We start from the raw sequence: 24,798 nt of genomic DNA, 5'->3' as shown, positions 1-24,798 counted from the left end.
CGGAGCTGGGCGAGCTCGCGGCTCCTTTCAAGTGCCATCTCCGAGGGCCCCGCACCCCGTAATGCACATCCCCACACCTAAGCGGGGAGCAGCGGCGGGACCCCGGGCCCCGATTGGCTGGGAAAGCCGAGGAGCCAAGCTCTTGGGCGGGTTCCCACGCGCCATTCATCCATTCATTCATTCACGCGCCCACTCCCTCCCCACTCCTTCGTTCACTTAGTCACCAAACAGACGTTAGCCGAGTACCTTCTGCTATGGCTGCCTTTTCAGTAAAACGGGAATAATAATGTGTCTCACAGGAAGGTTCTGAGGGTTAGGTTGTGCGTGGAGAGGAAAGGGACGGCTCGTTTATTAAGAATCTATTCTTCACCATCGCAAATACACACCAGCTCACTTAGTCCTCACAAACACCCAGAATGGGGTAAAACTCCGCTTTACAGACACACAGACGGAGGCACAGAGAGGCGGTGGGATTTGCGGAGGTCACACAGTAACAGGAGTGTTAGACGTCTGTCCTTCAAGGCATCTCCTAGGGCTCCACCACACAGTGGGTAGTACACAACCAATGCCTGCGGTGCCAAATAAGAAAAATTACAGCAGCTGACGTTTCTGGAGCACTTCTTCTGTGCCAGGCCCTGTGCTAAGTGCTTTCTGTTCATTATCTCATTTAATCTTCGCAACAGCCTCAGACACTGGGCATTCATATTTCATTCCCATGTTACAGATGAGGAAACTGAAGCTGAGAGAGTAAGTCACTTGCTCAAGGCCACGCAGCTGAAGTGGCTGAAGTGAGGTTTGAACCCACCAAACCCAGCAGGGACACCAAAGCTCTCCATTGTGGAGCTGAAATAGAGCAGCCCATCTTCTCCCTTGTCCTTTCTAACCTCAAGTTTAGGATGGGCAAAATCCACTGAATGCCTTCTCTGTGCCCAGCTGCCTCTCACCCCAGGGACCAGCTCAAAATACTCAGGGGACAGTTTAGAGGAGATTTGATGCTGAGGAAAAGGCATGAGATATATACAAGCAACCTGAAAGTTTACGCTCTCTGGGCCTCAGTTCCTCAACTATAAAATGGGCACGGCAGTCCCCATTCTGCCCCCCTCCCAGCACTGCTGCCCATTTGTTGTTCTTGAGTCCATTGATTGTGTTCATTCACTTAGGATACTTCTTGAGTGCCAACTACTGACTTCGTGCCAGGGCTAGAGTGATCAACGGTGCTATTTGCCCAGGACTGAGGGGTTCCCCGGGCTGCAGGACTTGGAATGCTAAACTGAGATAGTTCTGGGCAAACCAGGACAGTTGGTCACCCTGCCTGTGCTGGGTGCTGGGGATTTGAGCCACATCAGAGCCTGGTCTTGTCCCTCTGAGAACTGGAAAGGCTCCTGCCCGTGGGGAGGGATGCCCCATGAGCTGTTGGCACTGGAACAGGGTGAGGGTGAGGTGCCTTGGTGATGCGCCGTGCTCACCTTTTCCCCAGTCCCCTGGCACCAGGTGCAGGCAGATACACCAAAGCAATCCTACCCGTTGCCTGGCTGGGAAAGCCAAGGCTGAGAGCCTAGCGGTGGCTTTCCCACAGCAGCTGTCATGAGTCAGCGCCCAGGGGCAGGGGTGTCAATCTCACCTCTCTCTACCCACCCCTTCGCTGTATGACCTTGAACAAGCCACTCTACCTCTCCGAGCTGCTTCCCATCCTCACCTTGGGGTGGGGCGTGGGGGTGACGGAGGTGGTGACTCTTACAGGAGGCTCTTCTAGGTACCCTCTACTTCACCAGGAACTCCCAGTGAAGCAGGCCTCCCCACAGGCGGGGGTGCCTGCCAAGAACTTGGTCACTGCTGGGTTCTTAGCAGTAGCCAGGTGAGGATGTCCCAGAAAGAACCTAGAAAGATTGGCCTTTGAAACAGACAGAATGGACCTTAACCCCAGCAGGTCATTGGGCTTCTCTGAGATTCATTTTCCTCACCTAAAGGGGCAGAAATGTCGCCTACCTCCTGCCATTGGTGTTGTGAATGAGATTCTGACGATGAGGTGCTCAGGACACACCAGTTCCCTTCCTGCCCCCTTTACTGGTCCCTGTACTCCCTGGCCCAAATGGTCTGGACTCAAACTAATGTCCTCTTTTATTTATTTATTTTTTTGGTTGCTCCAGGTCTTAGTTGAGGCAGGCGGGCTCCTTAGTTGTGGCAGTTGAAATCTTAGTTGCGGCATGCATGTGGGATATAGTTCCCTGACCAGGGATCGAACCCAGGCCCCCCGCGTTGGGAGTGCAGAGTCTTAACCACTGTGCCACCAGGGAAGTCCCCCTAATGTTCCCTTCGTCTGCTTCCCTTTTTCCCCTCCATCCACTGGGTACCCACCATATGCTGGTCTTCTTAGGACCTCAGGTGGGGCAGACATATAAAAAATGGAGTCTCCCTTCTTTCATGGGAAGCCATGGCAACTCCTAGGACCCCAGGTGGTGGGAGGAGAAAGAATAATAGCGGCTATTGCCCCTGGGAAAACAGGAGACAAGCTCCCTCACACCTCCCCTCTTTCCGAAGTCACCCTCTGCCTGAAAGCTCTTTCCCTTCATGCCCTGCCCCCATCATTCCCACCCCCCCACCGAGTTCCACTGCTTCTCTGCCCCAGGTAGAGTTAACTGCTCTTTCCCCCAGGAAGTCTGACCTTTGTTTTTGTTTAATTTATTGTACTGAAGTATAGTTGATTTACAATGTTGGATTAATTTCTGCTGTACAGCAGTGATTCAGTTATACATATATCAATATATATCCTTTTTCATATTTTTTTCCATTATGGTTTATTACAGGAAATTGAATATAGTTCTCTGTGCTATACAGTGGGACCTTGTTGTTTATCCACTCTACATATAATAGTTTGCATCTGCTAACCCCAGACCATGCTTCCTCCCCCACCCCACTCCCCCTTGGCAACCACAAGCCTGTTCTCTATGTCTGTGAATCTGTTTCTGTTTTGTTGATAAGTTCATTTGTGTCATATTTTAGATTCCATATATAAGTGATAACATATGGTGTTTGTCTTTCTCTTTCTGACTTACTTCACTTAGTATGATAATCTGTAGGTCCATCCTTGTTGCTGCAAGTGGCATTATTTTATTCTTTTTTATGGCTAAGTAGTATTCCATTTTGTGTGTGTACACACACACACACACACACACACACACACATATATACACATATACATACATAACGTATCGTCTTTATCATTCATCTGTCAATGGACATTTAGGTTGTTTCCATGTCTTGGCTATTGTGAATAGTACTGCTATGAACAGAGGGGTGCATGTATCTTTTTGAATTATAATTTTGTCCGGATATACACGCCCAGGAGTGAGATTCCTGGATCATATGGCAGCTCTATTTTTAGTTTTGTGAGGGACCTCCACACCGTTTTCCATAGTGGTTGCACCAATTTACATTCCCATGACCTATCTTTTATCAGCAACCTAGCACAGGGTCTAACCTGTTGAAGGCAGCAATATGTATGAAAAGAAAAGAGAAGAATCAGAAGGGAGGACGTGGGCCTGAGTTTATGTTCAGGTTTGAGGGGTCATCAAAGGAATTCCTGCCCACTCTGTGCCCAGACGTTCCCTCCAGAACGGGAGAAGGTGGCAGAGGAGAGGATGTTCTCCTCCTTCCAGGGTCTTCCCGCCTCACCTCTTGCCCCTCTTTTACACCTTGATGGAGCCTGTCAGCAACGCATGTCCACTGGCAGGGGCTGATGGGATAGGGGAGTTATCTGACCCTGGGACACAGACAGCCAGGCGTGGACTTCAGCTTTGCTAGGGGCCGTAGGTCACCTTGAGGAAAGTCATTTCCTTATTTGTGACAGGTGTGACTGGATGACCTTGAAATCCTTCCAAAGGCAATCAGGATACAAAAATTCTGAAATTTCCAGGTCTTCGCCTCCAGACTCCATGGTGTAAAACTGCTCTGTCCGATGTGGTAGCCACTGGCCACACGAGGCTACTGAGCATTTGATGTGTGGCTCATCCGAATTGTGCTGTAAGCATAGAATACATCAGATTTCAAATATTTCATATGAAAAGTGTGAAATAGCTCGCTAATTTTTATACTGGTGACATGTTAACAATGTAATTTTGGATGTATTGGGTTAAATGAAATTTGCTATTAAAATTCATTTCACCTGTTTCTGTTTTCTTTTTTTAAAAAGGTGGCTACTAGAACATTTACAATTTCACACATGACTCACACTGTATTTCTATGACACAACTCTGGATAAACAGCTGGTGGTCACAGCTAAGCCAGGATTTCCTCCCTGGGCACCAATCAGCTGTGAAGTTGCTGGGGTATATTCCCAGGAGGGAAGAATCAGACCCTGCTACCTTATGAGACAGTGCTGTTTCCTCCCCAGATGGAAGGTACCTCAAGTCTCCTGTTCTCCCTTGAACAGCTGTTTTCTGGGAAAGTGAAGAGCCCAGCCCATCTTCCAATGGTGTGCTCGCTACACAAGGAAGACAGAATTAAGACATGAGTGGGAGGGCTTCCCTGGTGGTGCAGTGGTTAAGAATCCGCCTGCCGATGCAGGGGACACGGGTTCAAGCCCTGGTTCCGGAAGATCCCACATGCCGCGGAACAACTGAGTCCGCGAGCCACAACTACTGAGCCCACGTGCACTTAGAGCCCGTGCTCCGCAACAAGAGAAGCCACTACAATGAGAAGTCCACACACGTCAACGAAGAGTAGCCCTGCTTGCCGCAACTAGAGAAAGCCCGCACACAGCAACGAAGACCCAGTGCAGCCAAAAATAAATTAAAAAAAAAAAAGACATGACTGGGAAATTCCTTTTCAGGCTGACTTCCAGCCCAGCAAAAGCCAGGCCGACCCACCCTGAGGAAACCCCAGCTGCCTCTTCCTGCCTGGCCCAGCTTTTTCCCCTAACTCGGAGCCAGGCTCCGGGGGGGGGCGCCCTATCCCATAGTCTCCAGACAGGCTAGGGATTCAAGGGGACACATGACTCTCCCCCAGGGAATTTACACACCAGCCAAGGAGGCGGGTCACACCCACAGGGTAACTGGAGATGATCACAGCAGCCTCCATCTGCTGGAAAACAGCAGATCTTTACTGAGATATGGGCAGATATAGGCCCTGTTTCTCCAGCCCCACTCCCACCAATATTCCACTCCACATTTTGAGAAGGAAATTTAGAACAGGACACAGTGGTTAAGAGTGAAACCTTAGCACTCCTTCAGGGATAAAGCCCAATTTGGCCAGGTGCTTGCTGTGTGACTTTCAGCAACCTCCCTGGACCTCAGTTTCCTCATCTATGTAATGGGAACACTCCTAGTACATACCTTGCAGGGTTGTTGTAAGAACTGAATGAAATAATGCATGTGTGGGGCCTGACAGAGAAAAGGCTCATAAAACATTGGCTACTGTTACTATTATTAATAAAAACAGAATCCTTCCTCATTCATGGACTTCTTTTCATAAAATCAGCCAAATCAAGCTGCCATAGGGGCTTCTCAGGGACTCTAAGAACCAGTTGTTGGAACGACACAGTTTTGACTGGAAAGGGGTTTTGCAGGGTGTCTGGTCCAGTCCTTCTTAAAGACCAGGCACACGAATCTGCGACAGTTTGAACATCCCCTCTGCTAAGCGTTGGCAGGCCAAGTCCTCAAGCAGCATAGACTGGGGTGGCAGCAGGGCGAGAAGGACCCTGGCCCTCAGGCAACCCCTTCTTGTGCTCCCCCTACCCCTACCCCCAGACAGCAGGGTCCAGCGGGGCGGAGTGACGCTGAAGGGAAAAGGGGCTGAAGAAACCCAGAAGCTATTTTTTCCTTAATTCACCTGCAAGATGAAATCACTGGAAGCGTACTGCTTCCATTTCCCTCAATATTCCCACTTAAAACAAGATTTTCAACAATAAGTGGAACATTTTAAGTCCCCAAACGAGTCTTTGTCTTGGCAATTCCAGATCCTCAAACAGAAAAACTCGTATCAAGAGAACAATCATATTAGCACATAATCATGTTGGACAAAGTGTTAGGCCCTAATTTTTCTGCCTACAGATTGGTTTTTAATAAGTCCTTTGTTGGTCATGTTTATGCAAATGTGTCAACTGCTCATCCTTGAAAGAAAACAATAGTTTATTCTGAGATTATGTCTGTTTGGGTTTTTTGGTGTTGAAACGGCTTCCCTCTTACGAAGTGGTGAAGTAGGGGGCTGGTAGTTGCTATTGGTTTGTTTGGCTGGCTAGTTGGGCTGTTTTATGTTCTGACTTGGCGAGATAAAAAATTAACGCCTTACAGCCGTTGCTGTAATTTGGAAGGGGATGGTTTACTGATCCAAAGATCTGGGAACCACTGAGCGAGTCCAGCCTCCCATCCCCCAGTGCCTTCCTCTTGTCCTGCCCAGGCTGTACCCTCCGGGGTACAGGGAAGAGAGAGGGATGGCGGGAACCCTCGAAACCATTCCCCTGACAATGGGGCTCCTCCAACTCCTGGCAACGAGGCACTCACATTTCCAGAAGCTACCGTACTACCCTCAGACACCTCTGACTCTAAAGAAGTTCCTTCCACTGAACTGAAACCCCCTTCCCAGTAGTCCTAGGTTCACTTTCAGAGGTCACCCAGAATGTTCCACTCTCACTACCTAGAAACAGCCATTTCGAGACCTGAAGACAGTGTGATTAATGCCTCCTGGAGGCTTCCCTTCTTTGGGCCTAGCCTTCCAGTTCCTTCCTTGGAGGGCCTCCACCTTGCCCACCCCTCAATCCTTTGGATCTCCTCAGGAGTTCAATCTGAGAGGCGAGCAGTGTGGTTGATAAGGGTGTGGGCTCCGGAGTCAGACAGTCTTGGTATGAATCCTGGCTACACCTCCTTCTGGCTTTGTGACCTTGGACAAGTTACTCCAGCTCTCTGTGCCTCGGTTTTCAGCTCCCTCTCCTCAAAACAGAGATATAACAGCTCAGATAGGATTGTCCTGCCCTAGAATAGTGCTTGGCCCTGCCCTGTGCTCAGTATGTGTCATCTAGGACGTGCTTTGTGATCTCGCCCTCCCCATTCCATCACTGGGTGGGGGCGGGGCTTGACCCAAGCTGAGCCAGCTGGTCTTTTCCCAGGGACTTGCAGACTCAGGGAAAGGAGTCAGTTTTTCTCCATGAGCTAAAGGCGCAAGGTATAAAACTCAGCTATATTTTCTACACCATGAAGAAAATCACTGTGCTGTGAAAGAGAAAAAAGGTAACGTTTAGAAAAAACCAAAGACAGGAGACAGAGAGAGAGAGGGCTAGTTCCAGTTGCTCCTAAGACCAGCTCCATCCCAGCCCTTCCTACAACTTCAGTATCTGTCTCAGTAACTTAGTAACTTACCTAGTAATTTAACAACTACCTCAAAACTTAGGGCTTAAAACAGCAATCATTTATTAGCTCTTGATTCTATATGCTGGGCTGGGCTCTGCTGGCATCTCCTGGGCCCATTCATGCCATTGCTGTCAGCTGGTAGCTTGACCTGCTTGGTCCAGGATGGCCTGAAGGTGAGCTAGCATTTACTAAATGTCTGCTATATACCAGGCACTGTGAGAGATACCAGAGTGGAGAAAATCAGTATTCACTGAGCTCCTACCTTGTGTTAGGCCCGTGATGGAATTTTAGATATATTATCCCACTAAATCCTCCTGACCGCATGGTCACAGAGTTGTTATTATTACCACCCCCATTTTACAGATGAGGAAACTGAGGCTCGGAGAGGAGGAATAACTTGCCTAAGATTTCAAGACCCAGAGGGGCAGAGATGGAATTCAAACCAAAGACTCCTGACTCTCTGCAGAGCCCACGCTCTTGCACTGCACCATACTGGCCCTTCCCCCATCACAGAGTAAAACTGGGCCCTACCCTCATGCTGCTTTAAGTGTCATCGAGGGGATCGAGTGGACACAATGTCCAACAGTGTAAGATTCAATGCCATTAACACAGCAAAAGTGCCCCCATGCCTCTTTTGTGCTAGGCACCATGTTAGGTACAGGGATGTGGAAATGACTCAGACACAGGATGCAGTGGCAGCAGTGTGGAGAAGGAAGTGATCAACCACACCTGCTTCGGGTTCAGCAGTGGCTCTTTATCAGCCTGATTCTTAAGGGATGGGCGATGCTGGTAAGGAAGTACCACTCAGGCCAAACTCCCCTTCCCACAGATGTGCAGGGTCTCAGGGTCCCACTTACACAGCAATCGCAGGTCAAGGTCATCCTCAGGGGGAGGGTCCAGGGCTCTGTGGCCATCCTTTGATCCTGGCTACAAAGCTTGGTACAGGCCACGTGTTCACAGGATATCTGTGGATGCCAGGTCAGAAGTAGCAGGTTCCAGGGTGCGGGGACACCCTCGCCACCTTCGAAGCAGCTTGGGAACTCCTGAGCCCAAGGAAGCAATTTCTGCCAGCCCAGAATTGGGATGCTCAAAGATGCAGCATCCACGTGCCCAGAGCCCTGTGCCCAGTGGGCAGGCATGAGCAGTGGAAGGAACCTGACCTAAGGAATGAGCCAGACCCCGCGATGAATTCTAGCTGTGCCAGTTTCCGGCTGTGCTCTGGAAATAATAAGCTGGCGATTATAATAATAATATAAATAAATAATAATAATTATATTATAATAAATAATAATAATATAAATAAATAATAATAATTAGCTGGCGACTACCCTTCCTGAGTATCCTTCTCATTATCTGTAAAATGGGGACAAAACTCCCCATCTGACCCAACACTTTTTATGTTTCTCGAGCTAGCTTAAGCAAAATCAGGACTGTCTCAGGAGACCAGGGCACCTCCTGAAACCCCAAGGCAGAAGGGCACGTGAGCCTGACAGTCCCCCTGTAAAGCCACCAGAAATTCAGGCAAGACTCCCTCCCCATCTCGCCTCTCATTTCTCTTCCCTCCGTGCTTGCTTCATTTTTCTCCCTCTGCAGATGGGTTTCCTCCATTTATCTGGTGCCCGTAGCCAAAGCTGGCTGCCCGCAGAGCTCACCCAGAGGTTTATGTGTGACGGTGCCAACCTCATTCAGTCTGGCTGCTGTCTTCAAGTCCCAATTCCAAACTACTGGGAGAAAGAATCTGGTCCAGCTGGGCCTAAGCTCCACCACTCTGGTCTATGGCATAGGGGGCTCTGTCCAGCAAAGGTGGGTCATATAGCATAACGGGGACCCCCATGGGTAAAATGAGGAAGGGGGCACTTCTCAGAGGAGTGTCCCCCCAAGGGTTATGGTGAGGATTGAATAGGGCAATGGACATCAGCCCCCAGCACCGAATAGGCATGCATTTCAAGGGAGGGTCTTAGGTCAGATCTCCTAGAAGCTGAGCTCTCAGGAGAAGAGGAGTGAGGAAAAGAAAGGGGCGTTCACAGAAAGCTGGAGTTCCAGCCTGACTCACGGGGAGCGCTGGGGCCATTGCCCTACAGAGTCAGTGTCACATCGAGGCAAGGAGACTTGTCTATTGTACCCTCATCAGTCAGTCCCTAGGACTGGTGGGGGCTGGAGTGAGGGAAGAGGAGGCTTCCGTTTGACAAGAGAAGCAGGCCGCTGTGCTTATTAGCAGCAACATCCCGGCAGCTGGCAGGCAGGTGCGCTAGCCAGGAAAGGGGGTCCGCGCGGGGTGCCAACAGCATCCGTTACAGGGAGTCTCACGCAAATATACATGCGCACTAGACGACCCTTGCCTTTACTTCTCCCTTTTGTGTGTTTAAGAGTGATATTAAATTATATTTTGAATATGTGCTTTTTCCAAAATGTATGACTATTCATACACTGTATGTTACTACATATAGTACATACAAATATACCCATTATTATAAAGATTGAACATGCAAAAATGTACCTGTAATAAGTTCCACAGGGGATCCTTAAGGACTACACGTGATTTTTGCCTTACATGTTGATTTTAGAACTTAAGGGCCCCGCCCCTATTAAATTTGACTCCACTGTAAGTGGTTGAGCTCCCCCTGCTACCAATCCGCTTCTTCCACAGGGTCACAGGACTCCGGTCCTGTTGGGGCACCTCCTGGCTCCAGTAACTTCCCATCCCACTTGAAACACACCCAAGCCCTTGACTCAGCTCCTCAGCTGACCTGACCCTCGCCTACCTCTCTGATCGCTGACGCTTGGCTCACCAGCGTCCAGCCTCAGGGCCTTTGTTCAGTTCCTCAAATGCACCAGCGCTTTCCCGCCTGAGCCTTTGCATGTGCTGCTTCTCTGCCCAGAACATCTTTCCTCTGTTCTTTGCAGAGTTGGCTCCTCCTCTTTATCAGGTTCAACCTAATGTCCCACGTCCAAGAGGCAGGCCCTGACCCCTCTTCCTAAAGTAAGTTCAAATCACCCTGCTTGTCCTCTCCTCGTCCTTGACAGTCTGTAATCGTTTTGTTTTATCACTTGGTTCTTGTCTCTCCTGTCACTAAATTGTAAGCTCTATGAGGCCAGGAAGTACCTGGCACACAGTAGGAGCTCAGAATTTGTTGAATGAAGGAATGAATGAGTGTGTTGCCGTGCCCCAGCAGTTTACCTCAAATCCATCCTGTCCATTTCCACTGGCAAGAGAGAAAGTACCAACAGGAGGATCACCATTCCCCTGCCCAGAGCCCTTCCATGGCCCTTCCCTGCACACAGAGTTGCTGACAATCCCTTGCTTAAGCAGGCAAACACAGGACAGAAGTTAAAAGACCCAGGTTCAAGTCTCACCCGTGACACTTGCTAGCTATGCAACAGTAGCCAAACTGATTCCCCTCTCTCTGTTTCAGTTCCTTTCTATGTGAAACACCTCCTGCATTTTCTCTTTCTTGGGCTGTTGTGGGAAGATATAGAAACCTCTGCACAGATGACTTTCAGTATTATGAGTGCTGACTTTCAAGGGCCTTCATCATTCAGGTCTGATCTCTCCCTATCCAGATACAAATGACCATTATTCTGGCCCCTCCCAGCCACCTGGTACTTCCTGAACTTCACTGTGTACATTCATGCTTTGGTGTTTCCATTCAAAAGCTGTGCTCTTTGTCAAGAAAGCCCGTTTCCCTGCCTTCTCCATCTGTCCAGATCCAGCCCATACGAGAAGGCTCACTCCTCCATGACATCTTCCCCCACCTCACAGATCACTGCATCTTTGATGTTTGCTTTACAGCTGGGACCGTCTCCCTCCTGCACTCCAAGTTCCTTTCCCTGGTCCAAACTGCTAATCCCCAAATCACACTGCACTATTTTGTACAGACCAGGCCCTGTACTGGGCAATGGGGCTTCAAAGTGGAGGGAGACCCCATCTCTACTGTAGAGGAACACCACCAAGTGGGATCAGAAGGACCAAACAGCCCTTGATAACTGATTTGCAGGCTAAGAGAGCATAGACGTTAGGTGCACTTGCACTAAAGTCAGATACACCTGACTGAATCTCAGGATGCCTGGAACAGACCCCTAACTACAGTGGCTTAACTAAATAGCACATACTTTTTTTCAAATAGTAAGAAGACCAAAGTAGGGCTTTCAGGACTGCTACAGAGACTCCATAGTACATGGAGGGCCCAGGCTCCTCCTAGACTCCACTCTGCCATCCTTAGCATATGCCATCATGTTTCTTCTTTGTACCAGTCTTCTCATCTATAAAATGGGAATAATTACCTTCTGTATAGGGTTGTTGTAAAAATTAAGTGAGTTGATATACATAAAGAGCTTAGAACAGAATCTGGCACATGTTAAGTGCTCTATAAATGTTAGTTGTTGTTATCATTGTTGTTATATCCTCATGCTGAAAAAATGGCTGCTGCCCCTCTAGGCATCACATCCTCATCCCTGGCAGGAAAGGAGGAAAGGCAAAGCACAAAAAGTGAGCGCTGGCTGAATCCATCTGTTTTTTCTTTTCCAATGGAGATAAAATTCATATCACACAAAATTAACCATTTAAAAGTGAACAGTTCAGTGGCATTTAATATACTCACCATGTTGTACACCACCAACTACCTAGTTCCAAGGAACCCTTGTACCCATTGAGCAGTTGCTGCCTAGCCTCTGGCAACCACCAATCTTCATTTTGTCTCTGTGGCTTTACCTCGTCTGCATAATTCCATCTTTTTTTTTTTTTTTTTTTTTTTTTGCGGTACACGGGCCTCTTACTGTTGTGGCCTCTCCCATTGCGGAGCACAGGCTCCGGACGCGCAGGCTCAGCGACCATGGCTCACGGGCCCAGCCGCTCCACAGCATGTGGGAACCTCCCGGACCAGGACACGAACCCATGTCCCCTGCATCGGCAGGCGGACTCCCAACCACTGCGCCACCAGGGAAGCCCTCCATCTATTTTTAAAGAGCTTTCCAGGAGGCCCCACCCAGCCTCTTCTGCTTATAACTCATTGGCCAGGAATGTGTCTGATTTTTGACTGGGCACATTGCTGCTCTCGACAAAATCAGCACTCTGTCATTTCATATTCTAATACTTACTGAGCACCTACAATCATATTTTATTGATCCTCAGACCCATGAGTTCTTTTTACACCTTAATTTTTCCAAAATAAGAATCGTCTTATAATGATAACACAGTCGGCCTTCTACATCCACTAGTTCCACATCTGCAGGTTCTGCATCTTTGGTTTCAACGAGCCACAGACTGAAAATAATTTTTTTTAATTAACTAATTATTTTTTTTATATATTTATTTTGTCTGTGTTGGGTCTTCGTTTCTGTGCGAGGGCTTTCTCTAGTTGCCGCGAGCGGGGGCCACTCTTCATCGCGGTGCGCGGGCCTCTCACCGTCGTGGCCTCTCATTGCGGAGCACAGGCTCCAGACGCGCAGGCTCAGTAGTTGTGGCGCACGGGCCTAGTTGCTCCGCAGCATGTGGGATCTTTCCAGACCAGGGCTCGAACCCGTGTCCCCTGCATTGGCAGGCAGATTCTCAACCACTGCGCCACCAGGGAAGCCCGAAAATACTTTTTTTTAAATAAATTAATTTATTTTTGGCTGCGTTGGCTCTTCGTTGCTGAGCACGAGCTTTCTTTTTAGTTGCGGCGAACGGGGGCTACTCTTCGTTGGGGTGTGCAGGCTTCTCATTGCGGTGGCTTCTCTTGTTGCAGAGCACGGGCTCTAGAGCGCAGGCTCAGTAGTTGTGGTGCACAGGCTTAGTTGCTCTGTGGCATGTGGGATCTTCCCAGACCAGGGCTCGACCTGTGTCCCCTGCATTGGCAGGTAGATTCTCAACCACTGCACCACCAGGGAAGCCCCTGAAAATACTTTTTTAAAAGATTCCAGGAAGTTCCAAAAAGCAAAACTTGAATTTGCCACATGCTGGCAAATATTGACATTGTATTTACAACGATTTACATTGTATTAGCTACTTTAAGCAATCTATGATGATTTAAAGTATATGGGAGGATGTGCGTAGCTTATACACAAATACTAAACCATTTTATATAAGGTCTTGAGCATCTGCAGATTTTGGTATTCACGGGGGTCCTGGAACCAATCCCCACGTGGATATGAAGGGATGACTGTATCACATTTTTTAATGAAATAGGTGCTGGGGATAAATCGATAAATGAGACAGACAAAATCCCTGCCTGTGTAGAGCTGACATTCTAGTGGTGAGGGGATAAACAATTAAATGTAATAAATAAGAGTATTATTTAATGTGTTAGAAGATGATAACTGCTTAGAAAAAATTAAAACTAGAGCAAAATCAGGCCCATTTGGTAGATGGACAAGGAACTGGTTGATGTAATAATGTACTAGTTACCTATTGCCATGTAACAAATTACCCCAGGATTTAGGAGCTTAAAACCACAGACATGCATTACCTCAGTTTTTGTGGGTCAGGAATCCACAACTGGCTTATCTAGGTTGCAAACAAGATGTCAGCTGAGGCTGTGGACATCCAAAAGCTGACTGGGGCTGGGGGGGTCCACTTCTGAGATAAATCACACATATGGCTGTTGGCAAAAGGCCTTAGTTCCTCACTAGCTGTTGGCAGGAAACCTCAGTTCCTTGCCATGTGGGCCCCTCCACTAGGGCTGCTTGAGTGTCTTCATGGCTTGTCAACTAACTTTCCCAGAACAAATGATTCAAGAGTGAAAGCAAGGAGAAACCCACAATATCTTCTATGACCTAGTCTTGAAAATGACACTGTCACTTCTGCTATATATTCTATTTGTCAGAAGTGAGTCACTATGTCCATCCCACATTTAAGGAGAGGGGAATTTGAGGCGGTCTCTTAAATAATTTGTGGAAATTTTTGGAAACCACTACAATTAAATGGAGTAGTCAAGAGGAGGGTAATATTTGAGCAAAGACTCAAAGGAGGTGAGGGAATTAGACATGCAGATACGGGGTGAGGGAGCAGATTGTTCTGCCAGAGGGGAGACCTGGAGCTGTCGCGGCAGGACCTTACCTGGCATGCTGGTAAAGAAGAAAGAGAGAGTGACACTAGGAGGAAACTAGTGGCACTGCCACACTTCTTTCCTCCATTACTAGCTGTGTGACCTTGGGCAAGTCACTTCTCTGTGAAATGGGAATGATAGTAACTACTCACAGGTTGATTATGAGGTTTAAATAAAATGCTACATGTAGGGACTTCCCTGGCAGTGCAGTGGATAAGACTCCGCACTCCCAATACAGGGTGCCTGGCTTCCATCCCTGGTCCGGGAACTAGATCCTGCATGTATGACGCAACTAAGAAGGCCTGGAGCCGCAACAAAGAAGCCCATCTGCTACAACTAAGACCCGGCACAACCAAATAAATAAATAAATATTTTTTAAAAAATATTACACGTAAGGCATCCAGCTCGTGTCTGGTACATAGTAAACACTCAATAAATATTAGCTAATACTATTCTTGTTATGATCTGGTGCAGTAGCCTCATTCTCATCATCCAAGCATCTAGTACAGTGGTGCAAGTCACCCTCTAGGGGCTCTTGGAGGACATGGCCCTTAGGGCATCTGTAGAAATATCTCCCCTGCTCTATAGCCTTGAGGAAAAGCTGCAGAAGAGATGAACTTTGCCTTCCAGTCAAAGCCTGGAGCTCAGGTCTCAGAGCAGCCTCCAGGGTTAAATGCCAAGTCTGCCAAGCTGCTCGGCAGGGTTGAGGACCCTGCTCAGCCAGGGACTGGGGAGCCAGCTCAGAGGTTCTAGAGCGAGGTCTTCCCTAGGTACCACTCCTGAGCCCTCCAGTCTCAGGCAATCTTTGCCTCGGGTGCTAGAAATGGGGCTGTCCGCAAGAGTAAAACCCAAAAGTTCTTGCCAACCAGAACCTGGGGTCTTTGAAACAAGTTGAAGCCACTTTGAGTGGATCTTTCTATAACTCCTCAAGAAGAAGGACTGGACACAAGGAAGAAGAGGAAAGAATTGCATTCTCACTTGGTGACACAAGATGGTCCCTAGGAGCTACTAGTTCCTTCTACTGGTGACCACTGACCAGTGCCCAGTGGGTCAAGGATTAATGTGGCCCTGTCAACTCATGCCAGGTAGACTCAAGGGCTTTTCCCCCTGCTCCCCACCATGGGCTCATGAAGACATGGCTTGGGGTGAAAGCAGCTTGGATCAGTGGGGACTGCCCTGCTCCAGGACTACAAATGTCCCTTCCAGCCCCTGTTCCACCACACACACCTTGTGACCTTGGCCAACTTCCTGAGTTATTTTCTGTGCTTCAGTTTTCTTCTTTGTCAAAAAAGATAATAATTTTCACTCTGCCTAATCTATTCATTCAATGAATTATTAAGTCCCTCCTATGTGCCAAGCACCATTCTAATGCCTTAGAAACACGGTGCAGAAAAAGAGATGCAAGGCCTCTGCTCTCAGGGAGAGGGAGAGAGTCTTTGAAATAATGCCAAGTGGTGGTAGGTGCTGAAAAGAAGAGCAGAACAGGGTGAGGAAATAGAGTGGGATAGAGGTGGTCAGGGAAGGTCCCTCTGAGGGGGGACATTTAGAAGGAGATCAGAACCAAGGGAAGGAGTGAATCATGTGGATGTCTGAGGGAACAGCATCCCAGGCAGAGGGAACAGCATGAGTCCCGAGAGACGAATGTGCCTGGGCGGTCCAAGCAGAGCAAGGAAGCAATTCATGGAAGTGCTAGAAAGAAACCGGGTTCAACCAGTGCAGTGCTTTCACAGCATAAATTAGATCACGTCACTCCCCTGCCAAAGTCCTTACAGGGCCTAACAGGGCCCTTTCAAGGCCTCACGTGGTCTTCTTCCCTCTGGCCTCTTTGACCTCCCCCCCCCACCAAGCTTCCTCTGCTCCAGTCACCCTCCCTCCTGGCTGTGGCTCACACCTGCCTCCAGGATTTACCCTAACTCACGGGTTCAGAATCACCTGCAGGGCAGATTAAAATGCAGGTGACTGGGCCCCAGCCATTTCTGATTCAGGTCTGGGGTGGGGCCCCAGATGTGCATTTCTAACAAGGTCCCTGGTGATGCTGATGCCTCAGTCCCTGGTACGACAGCTTTAGCAGTACACTCCAGTTGTCCCCTCTGCTGGGACCAGTTTGCCCCAGACACCGCGTGGCTACTGCCCTCTCCTCCTCCAAGTCTTTGCTCAAACCTGTGGCCTCAGTGAGGCCCACCCTGACCATTCTGTGCAGTACTGCACACTGCCCCCCTGTACCCCCAATCTCCTCCCTAATCTGTTTTTCCTTTTTTCCATAGTGTCTACCACTTTCTAACATGTGAATAACTATTTTACTTAGTTTGATGTTAACTATATGTCCCCAAGTACCCAAGAGTGGTTCTAACCCAGACCCCATGAACCCCTGAGGACCTCCTGGATCCTCCAGGGATCAGCTAACTGCCAAATTCCTATGCAATAGTTTGTGACCACGATGTCTGTAGTGTTAACCTAAAACAATAAAACAGCCAGTTATTTTACCAGCAAAACAAGTTTATTCAGGAGTAGCAAAGAATTGTAATTTGGGACATACAACTATGGTGAACCACACACAAGTCCAGGTAAAGCAATGGAGAGGAAACTCTTTTATAGAGGAGGAGGGAAGTTGGAAGTGTTGTTATAAACAAAAAATCCATTGGAGGAAACTAGGAGTTTGAAGTATAGTGACTTTTCATTGGCTGACTTGTGACAGTCTCTCATTGGCTGAGCTGTTAGCAGGCAAAGAGAAAAATCTTTCTTCCTCTACTGGAAAGTAGCGTCACTTCCTGCTGGAGATGCAAGGTAGGTCTCTTCCTGTTAGGATCTGTATTGATGCCCCAGTGGCACCTTTGTGAGAGCTCCCCCTTCTGGGCTCCCAACTCCATTTCAGTGAGGTTTCCGTCTATTAATTTTCAGTCAGTAGCTTTCATTAGATTCTCAAAGACTTACTTGATCCCCAAAGCTTGAAAACCTCTTGTAGATCAATATCTGGCATAGAATACGTGCTCAGTAATACTTGTTGACTAAATTAAAGACCTTTTAAAACATTATTCACACACACACACACACACACACACACACCACATTTTTTTGAAAAAGGAAAACTGTTCAGTGACACATTGGCTCCCAAATGTTGGTGTCCTTAGACAACTATGTCAGAATGACAGGGTTGCTTTGTAAAAATACAAATTTATGATTCAAAATACTCTCAGAGAGTCTGAGTCAAGGGTTTGGGTGGGGCCAGAAATTCAGTATTTTTCAAAGCCTCCTGCTTCCCTCCCACCTCCACCCCTCCAGGTGCGTCTGAGGTGCAGCCAGGTTTAGGAATTTCTGTGTGAACTCTTTACTGGAGAGGGACTCAGGAGACGCAGTTCCCATGTGCAGCTTTTATACTTTGCAAAAAATGTGATCACACCCATGGTCACTTGTGACCTTCTCACAAGCTCTCAGGTGACCCGGCAGGGACTCCAGTCTCCCTTTCACTGAGTAGAAAGCTGAGGCCCTGGGGAACCAAGTGACATCCCCTCGTGACACCCAATGGTCATACTGCCTGTGGGTGGTAGAGATACAATTAGAACTTGGGCCCCTGGACTCTCACTCTAGGGTTCTCCCCTCTGCACAAACTGGATAAACCCAGGTTCCAGGAAATCCCAAGGACACTACCAGGGGAGGAGAGCCAGAGAAGGGAGGGGCAGAGTGGCAAACACGTGGAGGGTACAGTTCAGGAAGTTGTCTCTTGGCCACCAGGAAAGACTCCAGCTGCTCTAAGGACACAGGCATTCACATGCTAACTCTGCTTGTGTATGACCCCAAGACACTCACTTTCCCCTTTATGTCTCCTTATCTGCAAAATGGGGCTGATATCCATGCCCTGCCTCCAGTAAGATGCTCGTAGAATATATAGCACTCTAACACCCAAGTTATAACTATTCTTATCAAGGGAAGGTGCAACATCCCCTGCTCAGAAGATCTCTAGGGACAGAAGTAAACCCAGCCTTTCATTCATTTGAGGTACATTTTTGAGCACCTACCATGCACCAGGCATTGTGCTGGACACTGTGCACACGTCACCTCATTTAACCCTCACCACAAGCCAGTCGGATTGGTGCTGTCGTTGTCCCGTTTTGCAGATGAAAAAACTGAAGCTCAGGGGAATGAGTTGCAATCCATTCCGTCATCTGTTCATTCATCCAACTTTTACTGAAAACCTGCTCTGGGCCAGGCTCTGGGCTACGTGCTGAGGACATGAAGATGAACAAGTCCTTCAGGAAACAAGCCCATAAATTACTTTAATAACAACTCAGTACATGCTTCCACAGACAAGGGAGTGGGAGCCGGAGGAGGAGCAACTGGCTCTCCTGGGATTATGGGGATGGACAGCTGATCTTCCGCGACCCTGCACCACCAAGGTGCCTGTGCCCTGTGTAGAGGTAGCAATCAAAAGGCCTGGGTTCGAGTCTCGCTTCTGTCAAGGCTTTACTGTGTATTCCCAGGTAACTCCTTCTGCCGCTGAGCCTTGCCAGTTTTCTTAATCTGGAAAATTAAGAGGTTAAGAGGTTGGGCTTGTGATCCTGCAGTTCTGGGGGCCTAAACCTCTGGCCCCCCTACTCCACCTTCTGGTCCGTGCAGGCTTGGCCCCAGTCAGCCCCAAGACTAAGCGTAGGGCAGCCAAGACCAGACCATTTGAAAAGCGCCGAACACCCCGCTCCCAGACAGAGCTCAAAGCCGGAGGCGCCGGCCTGAGGCCCAAAGGGCGGAGCTCTGACAGGGGCGGGGTTGAGGCCTCCTGGAGGGGCGGTGCGGCCCGCCCAGGAGAGTCTCATCCAGCCAATGAGCGCCCTGGACGGGGGCAGCCCCGCCTCTCGATATAAGAGGGCGCCGAGGCCGGGGGCACGACGCGGAGGTCTAGCAGCCCGACTGTGTAGGTGTGCAGGGTCATTTCAGCCCTGAGCTGGGGTGCACAAGAGCTCTGAGTTCGGTGTGTCCTGGGCTGCGCAGGAGCACGGGTCAGGTTCGGTTTTCCTTTGCCCGGCTGAAGTGCGGAGAAGGCAAGGGGCTCGGATCCCTCGCTGCAGAGGAACAGCTGGCCGGGACCCGGGGACGCCCGCCCTGACCATCGGCCCGCCGCCGCCGCTGCCGGCAGTCGGCCCGCCGTCATGGCCGACCACCTGATGCTCGCCGAGGGCTACAGCCTGGTGCCGAGGCCGCCGCCTGCCGCGCCCGCCCATGGCCCTCACGCGCTTCGGACGCTGCAGCCCTACTCGGGCCCGGGCCTGGACAGTGGGTTGCGGCCGCGGGGGGCTCCGCTGGGCCCGCCGCCGCCTCTACCGGGGGCCCTGGCGTACGGGGCCTTCGGGCCGCCGCCTGCCTTCCAGCCCTTTCCGGCCGTGCCACCGCCGGCCGCTGGCAGCGCGCACCTGCAGCCCGTGGCGACGCTGTACCCGGGCCGCGCCACCGCGCCCCCCGGCGCCTCGGGAGGAACTCCGGGCCCGCAGCCGGTGCCAGGCGCCCCGGCCCCGCCACTGCTGCCGCCCGCGCACGCCCTGGGAGGCATGGACGCCGAACTCATCGACGAGGAGGCGCTGACGTCGCTGGAGCTGGAGCTCGGGCTGCACCGCGTGCGCGATCTGCCCGAGCTCTTCCTGGGCCAGAGCGAGTTCGACTGCTTCTCGGACTTGGGGTCGGCGCAGCCCGCCGGCTCGGTGAGCTGCTGAGCGAGGCCGGGCGCCTGCCTGCGTGCCCGAGAGAAGGAGGCGGGCCTGCCCACCGGACTCCGCACCCAGCGCCTGGACCCCGCACGCACCCTCCGTGAGGGTGGAGGCAGCAGTTAGTGCACCAGAGCCGACGCCGGGCTGGGACGCCTGGCCTCACTCCAGGCCCTGCCTCCTGCAGAATGACAGTTTGCGTTCATCTCTGCCCCGGAGCCTCAGCGGTAAAGTGAAGGGGACTGGACGCCCCCTTCCGGACTCCCAGTTCTTAAGATTCTGTGTCCTCTCCTCTCGGACCCTCCCCCGCCCCAACCCCCAATCTGAGCCATCCCAGGCCTCTGCCTGATTCCCCCTTTCCTTGTGCAAACCACTGTGGTAACTGGGTGCCTGGAGCCGCCCACCCGCCAGGCCCCCACCCCGCTGCCTGGGCCCTGAGGTCGCTGGGCCTCCCGCCTTGGGGAGGGGCAGAATGTACAGCCCTCAGCCCTGCAGAGTGGAGCAATACCCCATCTGACCTCCAGCACCACAATAAAACTGGGTCACTTTCCAGTCTGGTGTTTTCATTTCCTTATAACTCCAGCTATATTTGGCTTCTCGAGTCCTGAGGCTGTTGGAGGCCCTGGGTGGGATGGAGGACACAGCCCCTGGCAGTGGTCAGGAGAGGAAACTGACAGTTTCTTTCGAAAATATCTGAGTTGTGCAATTGTTCTGTCATAATCTGGAAGGCAGAGGCTGCCACCACTGCATGGCAAGGTAACCCCAAGGCACCACAGACGGACTTCCCGGCTCCTGGGAGGGGTGAGGGGAGCTTGGGGGTGCTGCCCTCACTGTTTGCTCCGCATGGAGGCTAGAGGGGAGCGGGGTGTACCTGAGGGTTCAGGTTCTGGCTTTGAACCAGAGCTCTCTCTCTTGTTCAAGACACCATCCATTGAGATTTCTGAAGCCATTTCCTCAGAGACAGATGGGCCCGGTCTTAGGTGGTTGTGAGGATCCCATGCAATGTGAGGCCTTCAGCACAGTGCAAGACACCCAGGCAGCCCTCAGTAAACGATAATGATGATTACTCTACAGTAATAATCACGCCCTCGAGGAGTCCCAGTCCAAGTGGGAGTCACAGTCCAAGTGACAGGCCTGGAAATCAACTCATCTTGGTACAAGAGCAGGATGAGGACTAAAAACTAGGTAGGATGGCCCAGTGGGCAAACCCAGAGGAGGACGTGGTTTCAGCTGGTGCAAGGGGTCAGGTCAGTTCAGGTTTCAGGGAGCCAGTGGCATTTGATGTGGTGAGAAGAGCCTTGAATGGTGAGTACGTCTTTAGGACTTGGAGAAGATGGCATGCAAGTGGAGAGCCCACTCAAAGGCAGGGAGGCACACAAGTTCAGGGCCTGTACGGGAAGGCATGGGGTCTCTAGAAAGGTCTATTGGCTTTACGGGGACTTTGGGAGGTAGGCACAGTCCCTGTTCTACAGACGAAGGATGTGGTGCTGGCCCAGACCTGGTAGCATGAGCTCTTGGCCACCCTCTGCTATTGCCTCTCTCTGGAAAGATCCCTAGGTGCTTCAGGGGTGTGGAAGAAAGGCAGGAAGAGAGGAATGGAAAGCATGGAAGAGAGGCTGAGGACCAGGGCAAAACAAGGCAGGGGGGCTGGAGAGGAGAGAATGAATTCCAGAGACTCTGTGGAGAGGAACATGGAGCTGTGACCTTCTGTGCCCCGTGGTTGGCCTCACCCTCATGCCGAGCTTGTTGGCATGCCTTTCCTCCAAGCCTGGGAGCTCACCCAGAGCACGCTGTCAGCACCGGCTCCCGAGCCACCAGGACAGGCATGGAGTGGGCAGCAGAGGTGTTTGGCCAATGAATGAAGGTCTCCCCTAGGATCCTGGAGATATCCTCAAACAGGTTGGGGAGGAAGGGCAGAGAGGCTGCTGAGCAAGAACTGACCTGAGCTCTGGGCTTAGAACAGCCAGTGTTTGTTCCACTTTGCCCAAGATCCCAGGCCAGAGATAAAAACCAAAAGGTTGGATTGGGATGGGAGGGTCTGGCCCTGGTCTGGCCTCAGCTTCTCCACCAGTAAAATAGGGCTAATAACCCTGCCCTACTATCTCACAAGACAATAAGCCTCATAGTAAGTGGGGAGCAGATTCAGGGGTGGGATGATAAGCAGTAGGTAAGCTCTGAAGTGCTCTCCATATGGAAGGGGTTGCAATGGAAACCCAACACCCGCCTCTTCCTAGAATTAAGAAGAGTAGAAGAGGGAGTCCAGCTCCTGAGCTATTTCCCACCCACCATCCCTCCCAGAGGGGCTGCTGACTAGTTGGACAGCAAACAGATGGACAGAGGAAAAGGCAAGTCTGGGGCAGCCCACCACCTGGATCCCCAAATCCCTGACACTTTGCAGGATTCTGACCCTCCCAGCTGGAGAGGAGGATGGAGTGTCCATTCTGCCAGGAGGCTTGTGGTCTGATAGCCTCGGGGCCCATTTCCAGAAGCAGCTCCTACTAGCTGCCTGACCTCAAGTAAGTCACTTACCATTTGAGTCTTGTTCTCCAACCAGCTTCCTGTGGTTCCAATAGGTACTTTTTACCTCTTACTGAGGTTACCTCTTAAAATAACCCATTGCTCTCCCCATCACCCCATCCTTTGGATTTCATTCTCCTACCTGGGCTGGGTCTTTGGGGTTGGGCATCAGGCTCCCCTCAGGGTTGGGAACTGAGTCATGGGACTGGCAAGACATTATTTCATCTTTTTTTTGTTTTGTTTTTTCCTTTTCATATCAAAGTTTCCCCAGGCTGAAGTTTGTTATTTTGAATCATCTTTTGGTTGACTGGATTTTATTAGCAAGTAGTTTTTTCCAACTATGACTTCTCTCAAACTCATCTACAGAATGGAGATGCTAATAGTACCTCTCTCATAGAGCTGCAGTGGAGATTAAATTAGTTAATTCCCATAAAGTATTTAGAACAGTGTAGCTTGTAGTTTATCATCTCTGAGCCCTGGCTTTCTGGGGATACTTTATATTAGAGTCTTTAGAAAGGCTGTGTTGTAACCAGCTAGGAAGAGGGGTTACTCCAACAGTAACACTGTTGCTGGTTGCCCGTAGCCAGCTCTGAGATGATGTTTAGCCTGCAAGAATTTTATTAGGGAAGGAAGGATCCAGAGCAGAAGCTAGCAAAGGAAGCTACGTGGCAGATCCAACAAGAGCCTTGGCCAACCCCACAGGGAGGTCTGGAGTTGGAAGGGCCTTTCAGAGTCCTCCCGACCATTATACTCCTTTTTATTCCTGCCCTCGGCAGTCACCAGATATGGCTGCCCAGGGAAGTGGGGTGACGGTGGGCAGGGCGGCTCTCCCCTGCCGGAGCCATCCCTGGGGGAGTTGTGGGCCGGTGAGGAGGGGAAGACCGTCTGCTGGCAGCCCTCCCAGCAACCCAGGGAACAATTTAAGGGAAGCAGGGACTGGACAGCACATCACAGTATACACCACAAGCACTGGACTGGGAACTAGGGTGAGGCGAGTGTCATAAGAGTGCCTTTTAACTGTCTCTGGCAGCTTCGTTTGCCTCTCCCTAGTCCCAGACCTGACTAGCACCGTCCCTATTAGAAGCAAAAAAAAAAAAATCTTTTTAAGGAATATCGACCTTATAGGGTTGATGTGCTGAGAGTCCATATAATTACCTGGTACATAGTCGATTCTCAACAGAGAGCTGCCATCATCTCATCATCATCATCATCACCATCACCATCGTCATAGCCATCATTCCAGCTCGGCTAAGTGTTCAACAGCCATTTGCTGAGTAAATTAAATGAACAGTCTGAGCCTGGTCTTTTCCCAGGAAGCTTAGATGGTTTAGCTGATTACCGTAATCCTCTTGAATTCCTTAATCCTTCCTTGCCTAACTCTTTCCGCCACCCCGCTGTTACAAGTGCTGGGTCAGGATTACGGCTGACTGTGGGACTAAATCAGACTTACTGAGTGCCTACTGTGTGCAGGCATGATGGGATCTAGCAGCACACAGTAGGTGCTCTTTCTCTTCGAGCCCCTCCTTTAACTATCACCCAAGCCTGTATATAGCACCACGAGGTGGTTTTATTCCCATTCCAGAGGTCAGAAAATGGGCTCAGACTCCTCTAAGTCACACCCCAGTAAGTGATGGGGTGAGCATGCCCACTCCCATCTATCCAGGGCCCTTTCCCTCCCCGGGCTGGGGCTGGCCAAGGACCTGAGCCTGAATGAAATAAGAGCAGAGTCCCAGACCTGGTGCTGCTACTTTGTGTCCATGCGATGCAGAAGTCACACTGAGCCTCTTTCAGCCTCAGCTTCTTGTTCTGTACAAGGCCCCACCCTCCGAGGTACGTGTGCAAGGATTCAAATGAGACTGGGTTTCTGAGAGCACATCGCAAACAGTGAAGCACTGCTTGGCTGGGGTGAGCTGGGGGTGAATAGCCATGACCTCTACCCTGCAGCTGGTCTGGAGACAGGAGACCTGCACACACTTTGAGACTTGAGACCTGGGCCAGCCTGGAGTGTGCAATGCAGAGACACATGCCGGGGCTTCTGGGCCAGTGCTGCCGAGCAACTCGGGATCCGGGAAGCCCTGAGAACTGGTGGCGATGAAAGGGTAAGGTGTGGGGCACCTTGTGGGGGGGACATCCAGGTAAAGACCCAGGCCCCACGTGTGCCCTGGCAGATGGAGGAAATAAAGGAAGCTGCTCTCAGCTCAGTCTCCTCATCTGTCAGCTGGAGACACCACA

At 50.4% G+C, this 24,798-nt stretch overlaps 1 protein-coding gene across 1 annotated transcript; it reads left to right on the top strand.

Moving 5' to 3' along the window:
- The first annotated feature begins 19,242 nt into the window (after positions 1 to 19,242).
- On the top strand, positions 19,243 to 20,601 carry CITED4 (Cbp/p300 interacting transactivator with Glu/Asp rich carboxy-terminal domain 4). Its single transcript, XM_060004067.1, has one exon. The coding sequence runs from the start codon at positions 19,501 to 19,503 to the stop codon at positions 20,056 to 20,058; it is 558 nt and encodes a 185-aa protein (XP_059860050.1). The 5' UTR covers positions 19,243 to 19,500; the 3' UTR covers positions 20,059 to 20,601.
- The last annotated feature ends 4,197 nt before the right edge of the window (positions 20,602 to 24,798 follow it).

This window comes from Delphinus delphis, chromosome 1 (genome assembly GCF_949987515.2).
Source record: "Delphinus delphis chromosome 1, mDelDel1.2, whole genome shotgun sequence".
In the NCBI taxonomy this organism is placed as follows: Eukaryota; Metazoa; Chordata; class Mammalia; order Artiodactyla; family Delphinidae; genus Delphinus; species Delphinus delphis.
Note: the sequence above shows the minus strand (reverse complement) of the source record. Positions and strands in the feature narration are given on the sequence as shown.